The 18,670-nt window shown below is 38.8% G+C and overlaps 2 protein-coding genes and 1 long non-coding RNA gene across 3 annotated transcripts in view; all 3 read right to left on the bottom strand.

Moving 5' to 3' along the window:
• LOC121814769 overlaps window positions 1-942 on the bottom strand; it is a 17,087-nt gene extending 16,145 nt beyond the window's left edge. Inside the window, exons 1-2 of the long non-coding RNA XR_006054558.1 lie at window positions 930-942; window positions 677-777 (exon numbers count right to left, since the gene is read on the bottom strand). This is a non-coding gene — a long non-coding RNA (uncharacterized LOC121814769). The remainder of the gene's footprint in view (window positions 1-676; window positions 778-929) is intronic.
• Window positions 1-18,670, bottom strand: part of LOC102288975 (probable E3 ubiquitin-protein ligase ARI8) — a gene marked incomplete in the record, with an annotated part of 62,934 nt that overhangs the window by 23,556 nt on the left and 20,708 nt on the right.
• LOC121814767 (ubiquitin carboxyl-terminal hydrolase 47-like) lies at window positions 10,682-17,919 on the bottom strand. The gene is made up of 11 exons (XM_042222230.1): window positions 17,823-17,919; window positions 16,591-16,693; window positions 15,411-15,523; window positions 15,242-15,312; window positions 15,046-15,171; window positions 12,866-12,961; window positions 12,606-12,734; window positions 12,395-12,523; window positions 12,253-12,290; window positions 11,236-11,267; window positions 10,682-11,147 (listed from the first exon to the last, which is right to left on the bottom strand). Exons 1-11 carry the CDS (start codon window positions 17,899-17,901, stop codon window positions 10,903-10,905), a joined length of 1,161 nt encoding a protein of 386 aa, XP_042078164.1. The 5' UTR covers window positions 17,902-17,919; the 3' UTR covers window positions 10,682-10,902.

The following is an 18,670-nucleotide window of genomic DNA, read 5'->3' on the forward strand; positions in this document are numbered from 1 at the left end:
CTCTGCTTACTAAACTGTTCTTTGAAGACACGTTTGGAAAGCAGCTGATCAGAAACAGCAACTAAACCTTTCTTTATCTGCATCATCTCAGTTGATGCACAGTGTACACACTGATGAGTCATGCGTCTGCAGCATTTGTGTTAAATATTGAAAACTCCCATTTATGAAACTTTCACTTAACTAAAGCAAGAGTTGCATTACATAAATGCTACAAGCAACAACAACACAGGCAGAAATCAGAGCTGAACATTTCTGTCCAATTTTATTCGTTCCTTGAAAGCAGAGGGGGTTTCTATCGAGATAAGTTAGATGCACCACTCCCTCTGTTGACTTCAGTTAGTGTTTCTCACCCAACAGTCTTTTTCTCACTCATTCTCCCCTATATGAATATAATCATTCCAATAAAATGGTATTTATTTCATTGCACTTTGGATCTTTTTGTTTAAGTGAATTAATATGTTTTCTGCATTTATCCACATGCGTGATTATAAAATTGTGGGTGGCAGCATTAAAACTATTAACTTTTATAATTATAAGGCCCAAAGCATTCCCTTATTATCTTATTTATCCCTAAATTCACCACGTCTGATTCCTTCTGTTATTTATTTAGGTATTTTTTATTTATGTTGCTTTTTTAATTGATTTATTTTAACACAGCCAACCTTTAGTGGCCTACCTGGTCCAACAACCTGCGACACCAGTTGGTGAGAGAGGTCGGGGTCACAGCGTGACCACAGGACATCTGAGCTCTGAGAGATTTGAAGCCTTCACACAAAACTGAGAACAATCACACACACACAGGAATAAACGCTAATGTCGACTTTTTTTACATTGCATAATGTGAATGTAAATACTTACAATGATTTCATTTTATTATTTCTAAACAATAATTTTGACACCAGTTTGAAAAGTGTCCAAGTGATACTTACAGTCCAAATCATCCTCTCTATCAACAAACTTAACTGTTGGGTCATTCGGATTATAACACTTCTCCTGTTTTGTTGTCATATTTGAGGCCAACAGTCTGCGAAACAATAAACAAACCAGAATGTGCACTTTAGTGGTAGGTGTGTGTGTGTGTGTCAGACAGAGAGAGTGAACACTAGGGTGTTTCCAACAATAACGAGAAGTGCGATCATAACAGTCGTTACCAGTGAAATCACACCTTTGAATATCCACCCAAGTGTAACACTCATCACTGAGTGATCCACGCTGTGTTACCTGTGCAGGAGACCCGTGAATGCGTCAATCTTTTCGCTCTGGACACAGCCTGAAGAGGTTGGGCGCAGTGGCGAACTGAATAACTGCTAACCAGACGGTGGGAGGAGTCAGCTTTTTTTTTTTTTGTAAGAAAATGATAGTGAAAGTAAATTAGATGCGGAACTTCCCTGACGGTCCTGAAGCATGTTTTGGTTTGTTTGTGTGATAAAGCCTTTGTTGTGGGCTGCTAATACGCTCTCACCTCATCTGACCCTTCACAGAACCAGAAGTAGCTCTTCAGCCTCACACACGATTAAGACAAACAAAATGTGCAGATAGATAGATAGATAGTCATGGTTTTTCAACTGTAGGAAAGGTTTAGTTTTCATTGTCAAAACTCAATTTAGTTGAGTGTGGTCAGTGTGGCAGACCGTGGGAGTGTGGGGAAGGAGGACCCAAATGCAGGACTCTGCGATGCAAACAGTGCACTTTATTTACAGTAAAAGCCGTAAACACAATAAATCCCCGTTGCTCCCTTGACTCCCGTGTGTGTTCCCCTCCGACGTCACAAAGGCACATTTGCAACGTAAACACTGTCACTAAGTAGAAAACCAGCGAAGTGATACACCTCCTGTTGTCAGGCCTGCAGGTTTATCCCTGTGCTGTTCTCCTGTCTTTTTTTTTTTTACTGGCACACATCATTTGTGGGGCATCTTATTGCAACACCTGATTGTTCTCTCATTTTAGTTTTAGTAATATTTTTAAATGGTTGTACAAAATGAAAAAAAACGGCAGGTGTATTGGCTGCATTTTTAGATAAATAGTTGTATATGTTTACAAAATGTACATTTTATATTTGCATTTCAAGTTATAAAAATTTACTCAACATGTCTGTGGTTTTTTACAGTAAAAAATACTACTAGGATTCTTTGTGTGATTTCAGATCAGTAATAGTATTATTAATAGTAATAGTAGTACTAATGCAGTATGTCAGTGAAAAACAACTAAATTCAGATGAGCTGAAAAAAGAATGATACCAAACAAGGCAAGGGGAAAAAATAGAATGAAACAATGAAATACAAACGTAAACTCAAAAGGAGTCAAAAATGGCCGGTTGTATTTCAGACCTCAGTGGAATCAACAAATCATGAAAAATTAGGTTTAAATTTTTGTTCATGACAGTGCAGATTTCTGACATTTTGTGTAATTTAAGCTGTAACAATGTGATTGTTTTCTAACAAAAAACAGTGTGAAACTTAAGTTAGACTTGTGTTTGTAAATGAACCGCCCCATGTTGTGTAGCTTTCTGGATTTTATACTTATTGGGCTACATATTTATTTATTATACAGGCTATACAGTACATAACATCAAAACTCACATGTTTTATGTAACTAAAGTGTGTAATTATGTGGGCTACAGACAATAATTAAGTTATAGACTATATTTATATGAAAAACGTGTATACTTACTGCATTTGAATCATTTTAACCATATGTAACCACCTGCATATGTGTTTGAAAAAAAAAAGGCTTTGATTTTGCCACCCCATTTGATTTCTTTGCCACCCTCATGCCACCCTAAGAAAATTTCTCTAGATCCACCCCTGCCGCATCCATACACACACACCCACACACACTCATATCTGCAAACAGGGGGAAGAAGGACAGCAATACCAAAAATACATATAATAACAGATAAGTCCATCACTGGTCAGGGACCCTGGGCTGAGTGACCCTGGGTCCCTGACAGTTTTATTGTTATGTGTTGTATGTTTGGAATCAAGAAGCACAATAATACAACACAACAACTTCAAAACTTTCATCACACAAACTGTGAGTGCACACTTTTGTTTATAAAGTTGATGAAATAAATGTTTTTCACACTTATTGTAGTTTTAAGTTGAGCAGTGGCCAAAGTCATGTGATTTCTGAGTGCAAAAATCTTCAGTGGAGTTGTAGGATATCTTCTGGCTGAAGTCCAGCTGAGACGATGACTCTGCATCTATGTCTGAGATATGGGATCAAACCCTCATCGTGGTGCAGATGGTGGCAAGGTCCACGAGGCTGACAGCATAAATGCACGCAATGAATACAGAATGCTATTTAGCTGGTGAAGGTCATCTTTGGTCACTTTGGTTCACTTTACACCTTTGGTCTTCCTTTACATTTTAAGACTTTCACATACTATTTAGACGTTGAGCACTAATATATAACAAGTATAATGATAGAATAATAGATGTAATAGTATCTTCTTTTTAGTTCTTTTTGTTTTCACTTGATAACCTGTGTAACTCATATTAGTTTGAAGTACCAAAAGAAATGACAAAATGTACGTTACACACAGCAGACCCCAAATATCAATTTACAGAAAAAGTAATATTAAATCTCTGGTAATAGTTATCTTGACTTTCCAGCGTATTCCCATTAATAGTCAGTTTTCATCTTGTTTACAAATAACTCTCAGAAGAGGAGAGCCACTGAGGCACCGCATCACAGCCCTGCCTGTCTGGGAGTGACCCTTTCTACGAAGGAGGTGAGAGGTGGCCACGAGTAAAATAAGAAGGTGATTTTGATAATATAGGTAGATGACTTGATCGTTGCTGCCAGTGACAAAAATGCACTAATTGTTTTGAAGAAAATGTTTGCAGAAAATTAAAACTGAACCATTTGGGTAACATTCACAATACATGGAAAAAATGCTTGAAAGGTTCTACATGCATGATTGCAAAGCTAGAGGGACACCTTGTGAGCAAAAACTGAACTACGCTGATGGTGCTGAAAAGATGAATGATGTCAAATGTACAGAGAGGGAGTGGGTGCTCTATTTTTATACATGCACAAGACCAGACTTAATTTTATAATAAGTAAACTATCACAGTATTTTAGTCAGCCGACTGAAGACCAATGGACCACGGTAAAACATGTACTGAGATATCTGAAAGGGGCACCTGAGAAAGAACTGGGTTACAGAAAATGTGATAATGAGCAACAAACAACCACACCAAACAACCCACATGCTCGATTAATAGCAAAACTGAGGTATAATCAGGGCATGCCAGTAGCCATGATGGACTGGACAGCTATGTAACGACAGGGACCATAAAGCTAACAGAAAGTAATGAGTGTCCGCTCAGAAAATGCTGCTCAACCTGTAGTGCACCAACTGGACATCCAACAGTGAAAACCCATAAATGAAACACTGACCACCCTAGTCAGTGTGAAAGCGCTTCTGGGGTTCACCATCACATGCCGCAAACAAATAGAAAGATACAAATATTAAAAATGCAGGCCAAACAAAACAAACCAATTCACACACCATATCGAGAGACAGAAAATATGCCTCCACAAGCCCTAAAAGGATAGCAGCATTAATATAATGACAGTATAATATAATATAATATAATATAATATAATATAATATAATATAATATAATATAATATAATATAATATAATATAATATAATATAATATAATATAATATAATGGAGCCTTTAAACAAGTTAGTCTACTTCGGTTTGATTTGTAGCATGTTTAACAATTTGGAAAAAACATAATGTCACACACGTGACACAGTTTGTCCTGAACACCACTGAAGACTGTTATTTTTAAGCTCCACTCAGACAACACATGACTTTGGCCACTGTTTAACTAAAACTAAACTGCAAAAAGAATTTAATTCAACTCTAATAAAAATAATAACTGGAATTTAGAAACATAACAAAAAACTCAACAAAATTGTGCAGTTACACACTGTGCAACTAATTAGAATAAAATAAGGGCTGTGTTTGTCACTGAGGTCATATTTGTTAACACAGCTTGAGCCAGCTTTAGCACAAAGGTTTACTGAAAAGTCTACTTGAATGTCTGTTTTAGGTGGTTGTGTTGTATTATTACCTGCGACAGACTGGCGACCTGTCCAGGGTGTACCCCACCTCTCGCCTTATGACAGCTGGGATAGGCTCCAGCGCCCCCCACGACCCTGAAAAGGATAAGCGGAAGCGAATGGATGGATGGATGTGTTTTTTTTTTTTTATCCTTCTGTCACTTAAACTTCTTAATAAAACAATTGAGACCAAAACTGAAAATAATGAAAACCAAACTAAATCTGAAAATAAAATCAACAATAAAATGTAAATACTTGATATAGTGTTGCTTTTTATCTAGGGTAAAAGAAGATTTCACTTCCAGGTTTTCACTCAGTTATTGCCTGAAGCAGTTCAAAAATAATTCATGTACATGGATATCCTTCTGGTTAGAAAACCACTGTCTGCCACAGTTTGCTGTGACCAACTTCTTGGAGAAGATCAGGATGTCGTCGAGGTAGACGAAGAGGAACCTGTTGATGAAATCCCTCAAAACATCATTGACGAGTGCTTGAAAAACTGCAGGAGAATTAGAGAGGCCGAACGGCATAACTAAGTATTCAAAGTGCCCAAGGTGAGCATTGAAAGCGGTCTTCCACTCATCGCCCTCTCGGATCCGAACCAAGTGATATGCATTCCTCAAGTCTAATTTGCTGAAAACGGTCGCCCCCTGGAGCAGCTCAAAAGCAGAGGTAAGAAGTGGGAGTGGATATTTGTTCTTGATGGTTATGTTGTTTAATCCACGGTAGTCAATGCACGGGCGGAGAGACTTGTCTTTTTTCTCGACGAAGAAAACCCCTGCTGCTACGGGCGATGAGGACGCGCGGATCAAGCCGGCGGCGAGGGACTCCGTGATGTACGACTCCATAGCCTCCCGCTCCGGTAGAGAGATGCTGTAGAGACGGCTTGTAGGCAATGGTGCGCCAGGGAGCAGGTCGATAGCGCAATCGTACGGTCGGTACGGAGGCAACGACTGTGCCCGATCCTTGCGAAACACTTCGCCGAGATCACGATAAACAGGGGGCACTCCGGACAAATCGGAGGGCGCGGTCGACTCGGCGGGGGAGGCTGGTGTGTGAGGCGGTGAGGCGGATTTAAGGCAGGTCATATGGCACTCCTCCCCCCACCCCGTAATGCGTCCCGTAAGCCAATTAATGCTCGGGTTGTGTTGACGAAGCCAGGGGTGCCCGAGAACGAGCGGTGTCCGAGTGGCCTTGAACACAAAAAAACAAATTTCCTCGGTGTGGTTGCCAGACAGAGTAAGAATGACGGGCTCAGTGACGTGAGTAATGTCAGGTAGGCGCTGTCCGGATAAAGCAGTGACATGCAGAGTCCTTTTGCTCGAGATGGGCAAGAGGCAACCACATGTCCCTTGTGGCCGCAATAGAGGCACTCACCGGCAGAGATACGGCGCTGGCGTTCCGCGGCGGAGAGATGCGAGCCTCCAATCTGCATGGGTTGCTCTCCTCCGTCTGCGCTCTCTGCCTGCCGGGAAGAGCTGGGCTCCGAGGTGGAGCCAGCCCTCCACTGCCCCGTGGCCTCCTGGGAATTGTAGTGCCGCGGCAGACGACGAGCTCGCAGCCGGTCATCCACCTTAATACATAAAGCCATTAACTCGGTAAGAGAGTCGGGGAGATCTCGCATAATGAGTTCATCTTTCACCTCTTCACGAACATTGTTGAGCAGTGCACTCCGTAAGGCCTCCGGGCCCCAGCCTGTCTCTTCAGCCAAAATCCAAAAATCAATAGAATAGTCAGACATGCTCCGCTTCCCTTGTTTATAGTTCAGCAGACGAAGCGCGGCGACTTCAGCGCCTGAGCCTTTATTGAACACAGTCTGGAATTTAGACAGGAAATCAGCATAGGCAATCCCGGGATCCGAGCTAAGCACGACCTGAGCCCACTTTAAAGCCCGGTCCCGCAGCAACTGGACAAAAAAGGTTATTTTGGCACCGTCGTTGTTATGGAAGCGCCGCTGCTCACGGAACACAAGAGTACATTGAGCCAGAAAACCAGCACACTTGTCCGACTCACCCGTAAAAGGTTCCGGCGTGGGCAGGGGTCCGTCCGAGGGTGGCAGAGGTGCCGGAGGTGCGCTCGCAGCGGCAGGCGCAGGCTCCTGGGGGGCGGGAGCCGCCGGCCGGGGATCACTCTCCAGAGGTGTTAAGCGAGCGACCGCCTGCGTAAGCGCCGCCATTTCGTGGTGGAGCCGCTCGAGCATTTGCTCATGTCGAGCCAGAGCAGCTCCCTGAGCGATGAGTGCCTGAGCGGCTGGGTCCCGACCTGCTGAGTCCATGCTGGCTGGATCGTTCTTTCAGGTTTTAGTTAACGGACTCAGGCGCAGACCAGGACCCTTTACAGAGTTTACAATCAATTTATTTACACAACGACACCAGGTGATGCTATTTACAACGTGCTGGAGGGAGGGGAGGGGGTCCACTCGTCCACGGGATGACAGGCAGGCAGGGAAAGGTCCGGGAAAGATCTGTACACAGAAACTTTAGTTAGAGGCGAACAGACGGAAAGAACTCACAGATTCTGATTCACAAACTACTGAGCGACTGACGCTGATAGCTCAACGATCCAGCGACGAGTGACACAGTGCTGCTGTCTTAAATCGGCCTTGTGATCATCCCGATAGGCAGCAGGTGCGTGGGCCAGGGGCGGGAGCCCATAATGAGCACCGCCCCGGCAGGTGACAGAGAGAGAGAAAGAGAGAAAAAACATGTTGGCTAATACAGGGTCAGCTGGTGAGGCACAGGGACCATGACAACAACAAATGACGTTGACTGTATTGTAAGCCTGCATTCAAGTGTCCTCATATATTTTAAGAATCTTTTAAATTATATATTTTTAAAGACTATATGAAGTTGTTTTTTATTGTTACGAATGTTTAGATTCGGTTTGGCCTTCGTTATTTTCAGTTTCGATTCGTTTTATTGTTACCTGTGTTATTTGTGAAGTGCGAGAATGCAGGAGCACAATAATACAACACAACCGCAACAAACATATATTCAATGACAAACACATTTCCCGTGTTCTGTGTCACTTTTGTTAGGTTTTTTGTTTGTTTGTTTTTGTTTTTTTGTTTTTGTTTTTTGCTGGTGTTTTGTTTTGAAACTCCAGTTATGTTATTATTTATTTATTTATTTATTTATTTATTTTACCGTTAAAATAATTGTTTTTGACACTTGTGCTGTCTGAGTGCAACTTAACAACAAACAAAAACCTTCAGTCATGTTCAGGGATATGATATAATTATTTGTGACATGTTTATATATTTAGTGAGGTTCCTCTCTCTCCTGTGTTGTGTGTGTAGAATATCATCTGGGTGAAGTTCGGCTGGTTGTCTCTGGAAAGCCGCTGGATGACGACTCTGCATCACTGTCTGAATATGGGATCAAACCCTCATCCGTGGTGCAGATGGTGGCAAGGGTCCACAGAGGCTGATAAAGACCAATGTAACTATGTGTGAAGTATCTTTGGTTCACTTTGGTTCACTTTTACACCTTCGGGTCTTCCTTCCTTTTAAGACTCTCAGCATACCTATTTAGAGTTGAGCACTAATCAGAAAATATAAATGATAAATAATAGATGTAATAGTATCTGTCTTTTTGTTTGTTTGTTTTCACTTATAACCTGTGTAACTCATTATTATTTGGAGTACCAAAGAAATGGCAATACATGTACAGTTATACACAGCGCACCCCACAATATAAATATTACAGAAAAAGTAATATTTAAATCATATGTCAATATGTTTATCTTTCACAACTATGATTTAACTGTGTCATCTTTGGTCTTTGGGTCTCTTTGGGACCTTTTAAGACTCCTACCTATAAGCTACATATCACAAGCTGTAAATGATGAATAATTAAGGTGTAAATATTCCCAAGAAAGTAATATTGAAGTTATTTGTTTATATTTAGTTATCTTTATCCCTAGCATATTCACATAAATATTGTGCTTTTATTATGTATAAAAATAAAAGCAATGATCAATGAAATCAAACCTGTTGTTCTCATTCCCAGATCCATATTTTTGCTCTTGCAATATTCTAGAGCATCTTTGCATGACTCACAGTTCAAAACTATCCTTATTTATCATATACTAGGTATGCCTTGGCTCAGCTCTTCACTTCATCCCTTTTACCCCAGTTAACTTTTTTTTTATCAGCAATGGTAGATTTTGAAAATGCAAAGAGAAAACAGATTAATCTATGATATTGTTAGCTATTATAATTAATCAGGAACAGTCAAAATGCTGCATGCTTTCTTTACACCATTTCATCCAACATTGTTAAACTGGAGAAATGCCTTGGTGCATGTGTTTTTTTCCAGTCAGTCACATGATACAAATCTCATGACCTCATATGGCAAAACGAGCATTCACCTTTTTAATGAGCTTTTTATATACATAGCCATCAAAATAGTTTTAGAGCGCATGTTTGAGACTTCTAGCAAGTAAAGCATATTTAGGCTTTACAATTGTGTTAATTATTATCTATATTCTGTTTTATCTCATCTGCTTTTGATTGAAAAAGGAGAAGGAAGGTTTTTGGTACCTTTTACAATCTACATGTTTACAGTGAGCAAGCACTGTGAACATTATTCTATATTATTCTATATATGTATATTAATCTATATTGTTAGTGTGGTCTACAAGTGACCCACTTGATGGAGCAGTGACTGTGGGAGTACTTAGTCTGTCACAGTGAGGCTGAAAACATGATGTGTGGTGTTTCAGATTGTACAGCAGTTAGAAATAAAAACAATTTTAAAAAAATGGAGGTAGAATAATCATAAATGTGTATTCTGTTATGGTATTTCTTTTTACTGTTATTGCAAAGTATATTAGTCAGTAAATGTATGATTACCTACCAAATCAAATCTCAGTAGTCCATGTACACACCAAATTCCACAGTGCAAAGTCTCTGACTGTCAGTACCTGTCACCCCTCTAATTCACACACCTGATATACAGAGTAAACAAATAGAAAGTAAATACAAAGATTAGCCACCAGGTGGCTGAAGGTGAAAATACAATTGAGACATTGACTTTGAAAGAACATCTGACAGCGTCAGCTCTGCATCACTTCTATCTCTGCCATGACTGCCAGCCATATTTTTGTTTTCAACTGCTGGGTGTCTCTTTGGGTGGTGAGAAGCATAACTATACTGCTTTCAAGTTTGATTGAAAAACATTCATAAAATACACATAAATTGTGTTGAGAGTACTTTGTAGCAGTACTTCAGTACAAAGCTTTGATGAATCCCTTTGCTTTGGTTCTCTGTCTTATTGAACTGGTGAACTCTCCTCAGTCTCCATCCTCTGGAGTAGTGACTTGTATGTATTTGGTTGCATTCCACACTAGTTTCTCTGTCCCTGCTTGTGGAAGCCCACAACACTGTTTTATCTGCAATAAAACAGTGTTGTGGGCTCTGTTCCACTGTGGAGGTAACGGGAAGGGGTAGGTATATTTGTATCCTCCGCTCTCAGGACAAAGATGAATGGATGGATGAACACACCAATTATTGTGTAATTATTTATTATTATTTTGCATACCAAAATTTACATCAAAAATCTAAAAATTAAATGTAATAAAATAATACAACAAAATATATATTGATTGAAATTCAGCTACACATCATGAAATCATTTGATTTTGTCCCATGATTAATTCCATGGTTTTGACATGGTTCCATTCATAACACTGACCATAACTGTCTGTTTAATATCTGTAAAAATCTTAAAATTTGGCAAAACCGCTTCTATAACAGGCTGGCATTTCTAAATCTATGCATAGTGTTTTCTTGTGAGTCTTTCCCCCACTCCATAAATTTATGCTGAGACTTGTGATTTGTATAGTATTACAATAAAGGCAAAACCAACAATGACGAGAGCAATCAAAATACAGTTCCTCTTTATGTCTGAACTCTTGCCAGGTTGCGGAGCATCCTTGTGAATTTTCCCTGCTGATTTCTTTATGTATTCATCCATTATCCTTTCCTCTGGTTCATCCTTTTTTCCCACTCTTCTCCTGCTCCCCTGTTGTTCTTTCACCTCCTCTGGCTCTCTCTCCAAGGCTTAAAAAAAGACACATGGTAATAATTCAGCAGTGCTGCATGAATTATTTAAATGGTTTCTTGATGTTCATTGGTTTTGTGATCTTACCTCTGTACATGAGCAGATATGCGGTTCTGGAACTGTTTAATCATCATTTTGAAGTTAATTTTCACACAGAAGAAAAAAATCAGCAACATACAATCATATAACATATTTCAGAATTAGTCACTTCCATATTTATTTAGTACTGTCATTGTTCTGGAGCCTTTCATCAATCACGTGGGTTTATCAAAGAAGTCATTAAAATGCCCCAAAAGTGGGGCGCTTCTTATAAAAGTTTAATAAACATTACTCAAATAACGAAGTAAACTGCCTGTTGGGTCATCCCATATCAAAACAGCAAATTTTTAATCTTGACCTTTCACTGATTTGCATAAAATGATAACTTTATATCAAATCAAATACTTTACAAGATATTTCCATGTATTTTTTTAAATGGTCCACTGGAATTTTTTTTTTTCAATTTCAATAGAATCTATAAATATAATCTACTGATATTTTTGTCATATTTGCTCAATCCAGCAAAAAAGTAAAGAGAAACTAAATCTTGTTCATTTTTTGTGACTGAGAATTTGATGTTGGAAAGTGTTGGTACTGTTACAGGTAGTCTTGGTACTATAAACCATTCACAAATCCCCCCTAGCTGTCTTTTGCAATTAGAATTTTTTATTACTGTGCGCTCACATAAGGGACTTTGCTTGAAATTTAAAGCTTTTATCTTTGAATACTGAATATGTGTTGTTGTGGTTGTGTTGTATTATTGTGCTTCTTCATTCTCGCACCTCACAAATAACACAGGTAACAATAAAATGAAGATTTCAATGTGTGGGGGAAAATGCCTGAAAGAGGGTTGACAGACCATTTTTCTTAAAAAAACAAAATAACCAAAAAACAAAAGAAACTTTAAAAAGTATTTGATATACGAAGCTAGCATTTCACAGCAATCATTCTACATGTCCCAACCACAAATTGTTCATGAAAATTAGAGATGGTTGAGCAGAAGGCCCATGTTGACTTGAGATGGATTGACCCTGTTGTGTAAGAGTTGGTAAAAAGCAAACTTACTTGTATGCCCTGGTTTTTGCAAACAGCTGCTCTTCAGACTTTAAAAATATTTTTTTTAAAAAGAGAGATTATGATTAAAATGAGCACTGCAATAATAAAAGTTTCTGTAGGTTTTAAATATGACCCATATTTAATTAATCACCTGTGTCACGTGGCTGTCATCGCACTCATACCAGGTGTGGTCCTCTTTGGACAGCACAGTGGCTGTGTAATGTCCACCTCTTAGACTGCCCATGTGATTCACTATCCCATATACTTTGTACTTCTTGTCCTACAACAAAACATACCGTCAAATATAAGAATAAATTTGAAGATAAGAAATACGAACAGGCTTCGAAGTGACTCGTCCTTACCTTTGTTTTTAATTCAGATGGCACAGCAACACAGCAGTCTGATTTAAAATCTGACATGGTGTTGTAGTCAAAGTCAAATCTTTTGAGGAGTAGAATTAAGATGCGAGGAAACTTCACCATCTCACATCCCTAAAAACCAAATGAGAGATGATTAAACACAGCAGAGTTGTACCAACAGACTCTGCTTTAAACAGATCTAAGACATCCCAGTAATCCTAGTTTAAAGTTCAGTAACGCTACAGCTGGTGTTTGAAACTCACGCTGGTTGCCCCTGTTTTCTTCTCACATTCTTGACAGTACACCATGCTGTCTCCACTGTATGACACAATTTGGAAAACCTTTTCAAATCCTTCTTCCTGTACAAACACAGATGTCCCAATAATGAAAGGAAAAGAAAATACAAAGTATTCCCAAGTATGAGGGATTTTATTCAGAATCACATACACATATGAAATCAAATCCATTCTCTCAATATTGAAAACCTTGCATACACAGTGAAACGATGCAGATACACAACAGAAACCCAGTCTTGCAAACTAGTAAAATGCTTTCGCTTACACTGAAAAGCGTTCACACACACACACACACACACACACACACACACACACACACACACACACACACACAAACAAATAAAATGTGCTCATAAAAATCTTTACATTTCCTCTAAAATGGAAATTCATTTAAATGGGTTTTGATCTACTGACATGCTAGGACCTTTTCAAACATACAGTGGGATGCAAGTTTGGGCAACCTTGTTAATAGTCATTATTTTCCTGTATAAATTGTTGGTTGTTACAATAAAAAATGTCAGTTAAATATATCATATAGGAGACACACACAGTGATATTTGAGAAGTGAAATGAAGTTTATTGGATTTACAGAAAGTGTGCAATAATTGTTTAAACAAAATCAGGCAGGTGCATAAATTTGGGCACCACAAAAAAAGAAAGGAAATCAATATTTAGTAGATCTGCCTGTTGCAGAAATTACAGCCTCTAAATGCTTCCTGTAGATTCCAATGAGAGTCTGGATTGTGGTTGAAGGTATTTTGGACCATTCCTCTTTACAAAACATCTCTAGTTCATTCAGGTTTGATGGTTTCCGAGCATGGACAGCTCTCTTTAACTCACACCACAGATTTTCAATAATATTCAGGTCTGGGGACTGAGATGGCCGTTCCAGAACATTGTACTTGTTCCTCTGCATGAATGCCTTAGTGGATTTTGAGCAGTGTTTCGGGTCGTTGTCTTGTTGAAAGATCCAACCCCCGCGCAGCTTCAGCTTTGTCACTGATTCCTGGACATTGGTCTCCAGAATCTGCTGATACTGAGAGGAATCTATGTGTCCCTCGACTTTGACAAGATTCCCAGTCCCTGCACTGGCCACACAGCCCCACAGCATGATGGAACCACCACCATATTTTACTGTAGGTAGCAGGTGTTGTTCTTGGAATGCTGTGTTCTTTTTCCTCCATGCATAACGCCCCTTGTTATGCCCAAATAACTCAATCTTAGTTTCATCAGTCCACAGCACCTTATTCCAGAATGAAGCTGGCTTGTCCAAATGTGCTTTAGCAGCTCTGTTTGTGCTGTGGGCGGGGAAAAGGCTTCCTCTGCATCACTCTCATATACAGCATCTCCTTGTGTAAAGTGTGTCGAATGGTTGAACGATGCACAGTGACTCCATCTGCTGCAAGATGATGTTGTAGGTCTTTGGTGCTGGTCTGTGGGTTGACTCTGACTGTTCTCACCATTCGTCGCTTCTGCCTATCCGAGATTTTTCTTGGTCAGCCACTTCGAGCCTTAACTTGAACTGAGCTTGTGGTCTTCCATTTTCTCAATATGTTCCTAACTGTGGAAACAGGCAGCTTAAATCTCTGGGACAGCTTTCTGTATCCTTCCCCTGAACCATGATGGTGAACAATCTTTGTCTTCAGGTCATTTGAGAGTTGCTACTCTTCAGACAAAATTTAAAAGAGGAGGGAAACTTACAATTGACCCCCTTAAATACTCTTTCTCATTATTGGATTCACCTGTGTATGTAGGTCAGGGGTCACTGAGCTTACCAAGCCAATTTGAGTTCCAATAATTAGTTCTAAAGGTTTTGGAATCAATAAAATGACAACAGTGCCCAAATTTCTGCACCTGGCTGATTTTGTTTAAACAATTATTGCACACTTTCTGTAAATCCAATAAACTTAATTTCACTTCTCAAATATCACTGTGTGTGTCTCCTATATGATATATTTAACTGACATTTTTAATTGTAACAACCAACAATTTATACAGGAAAATAATGACTATTAACAAGGTTGCCCAAACTTTTGCATCCCACTGTACACCACAAGGTTTATGTTTGGGGAAAAAAATAATAAAATTATGTCTTTGTGAATTCAAAAACAATAAGATAAGTAGTGTATAGTCTAGCTGCTGCTCACCACACTGTATGTTTCATCAGGGTTGTCTCTGAGTGACAGTGGAAGAGTCCAGAAAGGATTTGTCTCTTCATTGATGACGTGGCCTTCAGAGCACTGTGTTGTGTACATCAGCTGACCCTCAAAAAGCTTTAACACAGAAACATCAGTTAGAAAACTTTCTGATTTCTCAATGTTATTTGGATGGTAAGATTCTCACCTCAGAGACCGGTGGGCTGACCTTGCTTAAAATCAGATCTAGGCAGTCAGCAGCATCACGCTGCTGAGAAACTGAAAATTCCATGTAAATGTTACTCATCGCAGCCACTATGTGACCTTTTCTTTGAGTTTACCTTTGACATTTATGTTTTACCAACTGGTCATCTCACCATTATGGATCTCCAAAGTCTTTGTTATCTTTTTTGTTCCACATGTTCTTTTCTTCAGACGTTCAAAGATGTTTCTCAGCCCTTGGTCTATTTTTTGTGATTCTGGATCTAACCTTCAGGAAAACAATCACAATTATTTCTCACTTATTAGCATTAGTTACTTTTTAAAAACATGATACACAACCTGAATACATTATAAAGCAATAGTCCTTTCACCCCAGTTCTTTGTTTTCTGCATAATCCATCATATAAAACTGAATCAAATGAAAAAGTCTCTTTTTTAAAACTTGTTTTATTAGTTTTAATCTTTTAACTTTAAGCACATTGCATCAAGCAAATATTAAATTATATGCAACTGTCTTTGACTTGAAGAAATTTGTTTAACATTTAAAGCTATTTTCTGCATATTCAAGCATATAAAATCAAATATTTTTGTGTTTACATTCACTCTTTCAAATAAATGCAAGTAAAACACATGGTCGTATTCTCTCCTGCACTCGATATATTATCGGTTGTTGATCTGCACACGTCTGTCGCTACCACAAACTTCACACGCACTTACATCATTGCAACACGTTCTCACTCCCTAAGCATAATATGAGAATGGGCTGATCATTGCCATGAGACACTCTAACAAACAAAATCACGGTTTGGTAACGCAGTAACGCAGTAACGCAGCGTGCTTTTGGGAAAGTAACAGTAATCTAATTACTTTTTTGCAATAGTAATCCCTTACTTTACTCATTACTTGAAAAAAGTAATCAGATCACTGCGCATCTCTGCTTATTAGTGATTATTTTACTGTCCATTCAACATGTTTGTATTATTTTTTCTACTTTCAAATCCAGGCTTTTGTGACATAATAATATTTATTTTCTTTTGATTTCTTTCCTTTCTGACAGAACAATTTGAAATTAGACACGCTGACTAATTTGTCTTCTTCTTAAAAACTAAAGGCAGATCTCAGCATTGAGCCACTATTTCTCAGGTTTAGCTTTTTCTAATTTACTAACTAAAATCTTAAGATGATGTTGCCTTTGGGGAAGAGGAAGCTTCCCTGTCAGTTATGTGCTGAATCAACAGTCAATTACCCACACCATGGAACACATATTTGACGATTCATTTGCACCTCTTTGAAGTTAGAGTACAGATGTAATGTAAGCATTACAGTATCTCCCACCTGTCATGAATCTCAGGTGTCATGAGCAGAACTTGTAGGACACTGTTGAGATAACATGTGGCTCCTTGATTTTTCAGGCCATGAAGTTTCTGCTGCTGGATTACTTAAACAAAAAAAGAAAGAAAGAAAAACACATCAATGCATTTGTAGATGACTGTAGAAAAAAATGAAACACATGAAATGAAAAACAAGCATATTTATGGTTGTACCAAGCTTGACCCACTTTTGTCTTCTTTATCACACAGATTCAACAAGGTGCTGGAAGCATTTCTGAGATTTTGGTTTATATTGACATGACCGCACAGTTGCCACAGTTTTTTTAGGCTGCACATCCATGATGTGACACACCCGTTCAACCACCTCCTAAAGGTGCTCTACTGTCTAGCTTTGGGACTGTGGAGGTCATCCGAGTAGTGTGAACTCATTCGTGTATTTAAGAAACCAGTTTGAGATGATTTGAGCTATGTAACATAGTGAGTTATCCTGCTGGAAGCAGTCATCGGAGGATGGTACGCTGTGGTCATGTGGTCACACCATCACACCACTAGCCCAAACTGCTGATACCAGGCAAACGGATCCATGCTTTCATGTTGTTTCATGTACCCCAAATTCTGACCCTATCATCTGAATGTCACAATAGAATTCAAGAGTCAGATCACGCAACATTTTTCTAGTCTTCTATTGTCCATTTTTTGGTCTAGCCATGTGAGCTATAGCCTCAGTTCCCATTCTTAGTACACAGGAGTGGCTCCAGTGTAATCTTCTGCTGCTGTAACCCATCTGCTTCAAGGTTTGACATGCTGTGCATTCATAGATGGTCTTCTGCATACCTCGGTATTAACGAATGGTTATTTGAGTTGCTGTTGCCTTTCTTATTGGCTTCTTCAGGACACATTCAGGTTACTTTATTTTTACTCCATCCTCACATTCACACCCTCAATACAACCATAACAGACAACAGTTGAACAGTTGTACACGAGAAGAAAAAAAAAACAATTCTCTGCCTTTGTCTGTAAACTCTAGAGATTGTTGTTCTGGAAAATCCCAACAGATCAGCAGTTTCTAAAATACTTAGACCAATGAGTATAATGTAACCTAATATAAGCCACATGCTCATATGGTATCAAATAGCTCATAGGTTACATGTTCATTACAGTAACGGCTTTATAAATTCTACTGCATGTCGTACTGTATTCTGTCCAACAAGTGTACAGTAAAAGACTTTAACTCACCTGCATCTGTGTCCTGCCTTCGTTTTTTCTGCTCTTCCGTTTTAGTTTCTTCCAGGTTTCGTTTTCTGGAGCTGATCATCTTGAACAAATTGGATAATTTGTTTTTGTTTTTTAATCTCAGTTTATTTGGGGGAAAGATTCATTTCCTGGGCAGTTCTGTGAAGCACAATTTGATATCCTTTGTTGTCCCAACTAATCCATGGTAAAGACTTATCTGAAAGGGTGCCTCAGCTTAAGGTACAATCATATAACTGAAATAATGCTCATAAAAACAAGTCACTAAAACTCTATAACATTACAACGATTTGGTTTTTCAGTTAAAATGACAAGATTAAATATAATGTAGGAACAATATCGACATTAGAGACCAACATATCACTGAGGTCCATTATCCAGCCAATAAGCGTTCCGAAATACTTGGACTTATTAAATATTTATGTTGAGTAGAAGTACTTCTTCCTCATTGTCATGTTATTTCCCCAGTCAAAAGGGACATGACCGACAGAGGTTGACTTTGCTTCTATAATAGTGGTCCTGCCTTTTAAAGAGTAAATAATATTCAATGATACGATTATAAAAGTAATTATTAACGTCCTTGTTTGTTTGATGTTTGTTGTTTTCAAGGAAACAGCTTTTGATTGGGGAAACTGATGAATAGATCGGTTAGTTTTTTATGACTTATTTCATTTTTTTTCAGCAAGCGATCATTTCGATTTTGAACAACCATCGGCTCACCTTTTTTTTCCTGGTGGTCTAATCTAATCTTCTAGTTGAAAAATAGATCCGGAATCAAATTCGTGCCGATGTCGTTGTTTCCTAGTTTCCTGGTGCTCTTTCTAAGGACAGTT

The sequence above is a fragment of the Haplochromis burtoni genome, unplaced genomic scaffold, assembly GCF_018398535.1.
Source record: "Haplochromis burtoni strain Fernald_Lab_line unplaced genomic scaffold, NCSU_Asbu1 Contig_82, whole genome shotgun sequence".
In the NCBI taxonomy this organism is placed as follows: Eukaryota; Metazoa; Chordata; class Actinopteri; order Cichliformes; family Cichlidae; genus Haplochromis; species Haplochromis burtoni.